Source organism: Trametes versicolor, assembly GCF_000271585.1.
Source record: "Trametes versicolor FP-101664 SS1 unplaced genomic scaffold TRAVEscaffold_15, whole genome shotgun sequence".
In the NCBI taxonomy this organism is placed as follows: Eukaryota; Fungi; Basidiomycota; class Agaricomycetes; order Polyporales; family Polyporaceae; genus Trametes; species Trametes versicolor.
In genome coordinates this window covers 750,928-758,101 of record NW_007360335.1, presented here as the reverse complement: position 1 = coordinate 758,101, position 7,174 = coordinate 750,928, and the positions used below count along the sequence as shown (strand labels likewise).

The window sequence follows — 7,174 nt, the reverse complement described above, 5'->3', positions numbered from 1 at the left end:
AGCGCGCGGTCGACGCCGAACAATGTCGCGGCGGAATGCCCCACTTCAGAACGAGGGCGAAGCTCGACTTCGGCGATGCTGCCGTCGCGACGCACGCGCTCCGTCAGAGCGACCAGCCACGCCGCAATCCCTACGTCAAATAGATACGTATGTAAAATACCCCGCCTTCGCGCCTCCCGCAATTGCGGCACCCCTTCCATCTCGCCACGCCGCTCGCCCGTCGGTGTCCATCTCCACATCGCACCCCTCGCCCACCGCGCCGCCGGCGACGTGCCTCTTCGCGACGTCTACGCTGAGTACAGGAGGTCAGCATCCCGCACCGCATCCGCTTGCTGGAACGATGCACTCGCCTCTCGGAATGCCCAGCTGGCAGCAAGCGAACGGGCACCGTCCCCATCGGTGAATCCTGCCGCCGTGAGCAGCCTACTGCCATCCAGACACGAGGGAGACACTCACCGTCGAGTTTCCTGACGTCCTAGCCATCCCCCAGGATCCCTCATCGTGCGGGCAAGGTGCTGCCAACGCAAGAACGCGCGGGCACGACGGTAACGTGCGTACATCGTGTCGTGAGAGGTGCACTGCGGGACCGGATCGGTGAGTACCTCGTCGTCGACAGCCGAGGACGACTCACTGACGATGCCGTCTCTGTTGGACGCCCTCGCGCGGAGCGGATAGGACATGCTTGCGGCGCACACACGCGCCTTCCAAAGCCGTGCTGCTCCAGGGGGAACGTGGACGTGGTGTATCGCGGCGCGTCGACTGCGTAGGTCTGCGAGGGGCAGGTCAGTATGTGCGCGCGCGCTGGACCTGGGGTCGACGGGTGTTCGAACACGCTCAACACGCTGCACCATCTGCGGGACACACTCACATCGTAGTGCATGTCAAGATGTCGCAGTCGCGCTGCTGACGTACCCTTCGCGCACCATGGACAGCGGGCACGATGTGGCAAGGAGCTCTATATCTGCGGGTCAGTGATCGTCTTCGAATGCCTCGCACAATGATGACATACCTTTCGCATCCATAGATACCGGAGCAAGGTGGCGGAAAGCGCGAGTACGCAGGGAGGGTACGAGAGGAAGGATGCGCGTGCCCGCGTCCGACGCGACCACCTACTTATACTCGGCCTGATTTAGGGCCGCCCTCGCCCTCCCGACCACACCGTGGTCCGTGCGTCGATCGTGCACCGCAGCCAAGACCTCCTCCGTCGCGCGGACACAGCTGCTTACGCAGACGGCCCCCGACGTTACAACAGCTCCGGAAGGACAGCCCGAGTCCGCTGGGCGGCGGGCCAACCACACCACGCCACGGGCAGCCGATGGAGATGGTGCGAGCGGGAACGGACACGCACGGACGCGCCGCGGGTGGCAGAACCACAGATACGCGGCGCGGCGCGTTTCACCAACCGGTCTCGACTCGTAGATGGGGGTTGCATTCGCTTCGGGCGGCCGGCGCTCGGTACGCGAACACACAGGGACCGCCCTCGTTTCGAGCGGACACGGGCGCAGGTATCGCCGCGACGGGCTAGCCTCCGTATTGGCAAGGACACGCTCGTCCGCCTCGGCCGAGACGGACAGGTTGGCAGAGAGGGCAGCGTGCTAGAGGATGCCCTGCACATGGTGCGTCTCGCGGGCAACCATCCTCGCCATCCATGCATGTTCGGTACCTGTAGCAGCAGTGAATATATCTCGTGAGGACACCCCCGCGTTCGTGTATAGTTCTTAGCGCATCAGGCGCGATTACATCGACGGGTGATCGTACGAGAATGCGAAGGAAGCGAGTTTGCGATGTGCGCGTACCTCGGCCGCCTCGCAATTCGCGCGTACCGCCGTCATCGTACTCGCTCGTTGAGTAATGTACACAAAGGGCCAGTCGTGACGACCTCGTGCAACGCCCCATCGCATGCAGAGCGGTCGGTCGAGCGTACTAGAAGACACGTACACGGTAAAACAGTCTCGGTGGGTGCGCCGTAGTACATTGCCAGATTATGGAACACCACAAACGCTTTCGCGGCTCCCAAGTCGCTTCCCATTGCAGTATATATTCTCGGGACCAACACACTGGAGCCGCGAAAGACGAGATCTTTGAATCGACGGCAGAAGGCCCAAAGTTATTAAGATGTGCCATGAATCGATGCAGCGCCGGGGAGAGCCTATGCTACACAGATGGCCAGGACGACCCTCAGCCCGGCAGGGTGACCGAATATGCAATGGAGAATGTAGGTACGCACTGTACTACATTCACGAGTCCAAGCCCGGAAGGATGTGCACAAATATATGCCCGTGTGTCGTACGGACTCCAGAAAAAGGCTGCGAACCCGAACTCGGAGTGTAGTGTATAGTAGTCCCACAGATCGGGACCGTCCCCGTCTAAATGAGCATATTCTATCGTGAAAGACTGCATGTGTTTCGACATTTGTGCTACCTGAGCTCGAGAACAAGACGTATACATTATTTCAGTAGCACACAGCATGTACCAGACATGTGCATGCCATGCGGGAGGGTACTGGAAGCGGCGAGGCGATTCCCAGTGAGTTACACCATGCGAGATCAACTATGCCCGGTCGAGGCCGCTGCCGGTGGAGCCCACTGCTTCCTATCGCAATCAGGAAAGACGCACGCGCATATCAGTGTCGTCATGGATCCAGAATATTTGGCAGGAGTGCTAGGCGAATCGGCGATGTAAGCAAACAGACAGTTTCCGCGAGAGCACGTGTCGATTACCAGACTGCTTGCCGCAGGTTTCTACCGGGTCACCTGTACACTTCTGTGGGGCCTCCGGACGTCTTGGTATAGTTTTTGAATCATGCTATTCAGTGTACCTTGGTGCACCGGTGTGCGCGGTGCTGGATGTTGCGAATTCAGCCAACACGGCGGATACATTCGAGGTAGCGAGCCTTGGCAACCACTGGCACCGACTCGAGCATGCGCTGGTCCGAGATCGAGCGAGATATTTGGGTTCTCGGGTACCTCACCAGATGCAAGCAGATATGAGTCTCCGAAATACACGCGAGGGAAAATTTAGGAGTGTGAGGGCAAAAGCGGACGTCCTGGGTCAGCCACAGTGAGGGCGAGAACGAACGGACAGATCGAGCCACGGCGGCTCTGAACCTCCTTACCAGAATAGGCAGGCACGCAGCCTGATAACCATTCCCACTATGTCTGCTCGCGCACGCACACCCTTGGACGTCCTCCATGACCACAGCTGGTTCGACGACATGGCTGCACATCCCTGCGGCGTTGAGTATTGCTTAGCGACCGGCGCGAGGGTGACGTCTGCCCAGATCTCGACTGCGGGGTCAGCCGAGAGCGCCGGCGGGCATGGAACCGCCTCCGAATCATCTGAGATCGGCGACCGACTGTAGCCGTTCGCGTTTATTCATAAATGGTCCCTAGATTTTTCATCAGAGCGATGTGTATCTTTCCCTGTCAGTGCAGTATTCATACGAGGGGCAGAAGTGAAGTCGGGCAGGAATAAAAGTGTGAGGAGCATACTAAGGCTGCACACATTGCCATTCCTGCTCCCCTCATTTCTGGTCAAATGAGACCAATCAGGGTGTTCGGCCGAGCTCCGAAGAGCACGGCGCAACCAGTGAGACGGCCGAAAATTGAGCGGAGATGGACATCGAGGCCATGCAAGAATGAATCACGGAGCACCCTGAATATTGACATTTCCTGAGTAAAGCCTGATCACGCCGCCCACCATCCGCCGCTGTGTGATTGGTCCAGCGGGAAGAAATGAGGTGATACACTACAAGCGAGCGGGTAGCTAGTACGAGTCCAGAACGAGCGCGATCCAATTGCAGAGCCCCTCGTAACGGTAGCCGCTTGCCGTCACGGTTCACCCTCCCACCGGTGGTGTCCACATGCGGCACAGGACAATCCTGCTCCGTGTCTAGACGGACATCGTCCAGGGCTGGCCACGCACCTGTGTCGTTCGACTCACAGACGTGGCTTGCATCCTTTTCCACTTCCTCGCCCTACTCTCACTTCCCTCCTACGTCCGCACCCGCCTCGGGAAACTCCTCCCTATCACTATAGTGCTACAGGAACGCATTCAACGCCGTACACAGCTCACGGCACCGAAGATCTCACAGGGAACACACATGGCCTGACCAGACCACAAGAGACCATGGTACGGAAGCTTCGGGACACATGACAACGGATCCGGCGGTACGTCAATCTCGCCGCTCGTCTCCAAGGCTCCCCTCATCGTGTGAACACGACAGCCCTCCCAGCATGAAGACCGTGTTGCAAGACAACGGCCAGACGACTCACGAGGCCGCACGAATCACCCTGGACAAGACGCGCACACACAGTGTGCCTCACATCGTGTGGCAGGACGCTGGATGTGTTCGGGGAGCTGGCAGCACTTTGCGAGCACGGCGTGTGCTCGTCACCACGTTCCGATAGCGTGATCTGCACGAAGGTGAGCCTCACGGCATGCACAGCAGCGTGAGCTGACCGATGACACCACCCCCCGCGCTACAGTTCCATCCACCTCCCTACTTGCAACTTGCAGCCATACCACTCACGGCGGTGAGGATTCCAAGACGAGCGCATCCGGGCGCGTGCAGCAAACTTCTCCTGTGGAAGCGACGGTGAGCAATCCTCATCTGCGAGTGGGCACTTGGACAAGCCCATCGCCTTCGCACGCAGCTCTCTGGGGTGTCGATGACGCGAGAGAACCCCTTCTTGTCCGGGAGAGTGCAGGAGCATCTCCCAAACACACTTGCGGTGCACGGCAGGTCAGGCGGTGGGGAAACTTACGGTTGACGGCACCGGAGACCTCGTACAACGGATCTGCGGTCCCGCTCGCCGGTTGTGGGTGCAACACCTACCGCTCAGCTTCGTGCCTGTTCCGGCCCGCGAAGAAGGACGTGCTCGCCCTTGCACGAGCAGCACGAGCGGCGAAGTCACGGTCTCGAGCGGGGTACTCGGAGAAGCTCAGCTCTTGCGTCACTCTCGGGTGCGCTGGAAGATCTCCCGAGCACACGCCTGGAATGTGGAGAGCGAGGCGAGGCAAGCGGACTTACGGCGGGCGACGTCAATGATCTCGTACGCGCGGCCTGCGGATCTCCGGGTCCAAGCTCACAAGTAGACGATGTACCACTTACCTTCGCGGACACGCCTGGAAGTGATCCCACTGCTCCCCTCAGTGGTCCTCATACGTGACATGTTCGTTGCGGCGGGTGGAGGATGTGCCCGCTTCGCGCGGCGGATTCGAGCTGAAGAGCGCGGCACGCGGGCACTCTTAACTCCTGGTCAAACTCGGAACAGGCGCCCCGGGCGCGCGGCGCAGACGACCGTCCTGGTCGAGGCATTTGCCAGTCTCGCCACGGCCTCGCATCTGGCGAGTTGCACTTCCAGGCTATGGCGTCATCTTCGCGCTCGTCGAACAGAACGGACTCTGCACTCACGGCACAAACTCGAGTCCAGGGTGCTGGGGTACCCGCAACGACACCGGTGGCTTGCGTGCGAGGTCTCAAAATCAGCGCTGCGCGGGCTCACACAGCGAAGAATTCGTCAAAATGGTGTTAAACTTACCAGGTGCGCAACATACCTCCGTTTCACGCGCACGGTACTCCTTGAAGTTGACAATGATACTCCCGCAGCACGCACCCACCGTCAAGTCCCTCGCGCGACGTCGTACGGGCACTCCCATCACCTGTCAAGTGTGTCCCGGTAGCGTGGCGTGGAGGACGGCTGCAGTCGACCGAGCTGGCAGCCTTGCCTCTCTGCAGCGGAGGGTGGGTGATTCTCACCTTTCGGCGCTGGTGTTCCTGTCTCCCTGGTCGCGCAGAGTGGACTCCCTGGGCACAAGACCTGAGTACTAGGGCACCCGCAAGGACACCGGCATCTCGCTCGGACCTCCGCGCACCGCCGGATGGAGTGCGAGTCTGCGAGGTCGAGCACTGCGAAGAATCAGTCCGAATGGTACCAGAAGTGTCCCAGGTGCGCGACATACCCTGTTTCGTGTGTACCGTGCTCACTCGGCCGGCCTAGAAGGACGCGGACGTCCCGCGCAGCCGTCGCGAGCGGACAGGTCTCTCGCGCGGGCGCTCCCATCGACTGTCAAGCGTCTCCCGGGAGCGCGGCGCGGCGATCCGTCCCGGCCGAAGAGGCTGCAAATCTCGCGCAGAGCGTATGACGACTCGCTCTCTGGGAGTACGGCATCCTTCGCGCGGCCTTCCTCGAGACGGTGCCTAGTGGCTACATCTCCACGAGCACTGTTTGGGAGTGCGATGAAGCCCAGCGGATGCTCGCAGGTTCTCCTGGTGATACGAAGGCCTTGCGCCGGAGTTCACCCACAGTACGGCAAGAGCCTCGGCCTGGGGCGCGCGACATACCTCTCTCACGCAGCTTCTGTCTCTACCGCAACTTTCGCTGTCCCTGCGGCGCGAGCCCAATCGACGCCGCAAGCATATAGTCATTCTGCCCGAGGTAAGACGGCGAGCGCGGGCCACCGCGAGCTCTCGCGGTCCCCTGGCTAAGCGACGGCAGGGTGAGCGCCGTTTTTGTCTTGCGCGAAATCCGGTGTCTGGCTGATCGTGCGCTGCAGACATGTACCAGACAAACAGAGTGTCGCCAGAAACGAGCCTAGGAGCGAGAGCAAGCAGGCGAGGCAGGCCGTGGTCGTGGTGCAGAGCAGAGAGGCGGTGGGAGGCAACGACGCGACTTGGCCGTTTCGAGCAGTGCCAGAATAGGCGCCCGTTCTGCGCGGCGTGCGCGAAGTGGTTTCTGGGTCGTTCTGGCGGGGGTAGCTTCGCGTTCTTTGAGTTCCCTGTAGTGCGGTATATGTAGTGTATCAATGCGAGTTTTCTGAGACCCCGAGAACGAGTCCGAGTGCAGTCCGAGTCCCCTGAGCCTGAGTCCGCACGGATGCCTCTCTGCTCCCTCCTCCGAGTCCGGGACTCCTCCCAGTGCCCGCTCCCCGTACCTCCTAGTACCCACGCACGGCGTCTACCTAGCCCCCAGAATCCACGCAGAGGACAGAATTCCATCTGGGAGATCTACAAGCATCCGCAAGATACCCCGCCAGCCGAGATCCCCCCTCGTCCGTCCGCGCGAGTCCTTGGCGCCCGCGTCCCCGCAGATCGCGTACGCCTGCCCCGCACCGCCACCACGCACCGCCACGCCGCGCACACACAACTCCATCTCGCCCGCGCCCTCGCGCA

The 7,174-nt window shown here is 60.9% G+C and overlaps 1 protein-coding gene across 1 annotated transcript; it reads right to left on the bottom strand.

The window, feature by feature from the left end:
• Window positions 1–496: 496 nt before the first annotated feature.
• On the bottom strand, window positions 497–880 carry TRAVEDRAFT_40821 (uncharacterized protein; the record flags this gene model as incomplete). Its single annotated transcript, XM_008046843.1, has 2 exons — window positions 497–578; window positions 636–880. 2 exons carry the CDS (start codon window positions 878–880, stop codon window positions 497–499), a joined length of 327 nt encoding a protein of 108 aa, XP_008045034.1.
• Between the last annotated feature and the right edge of the window lie 6,294 nt (window positions 881–7,174).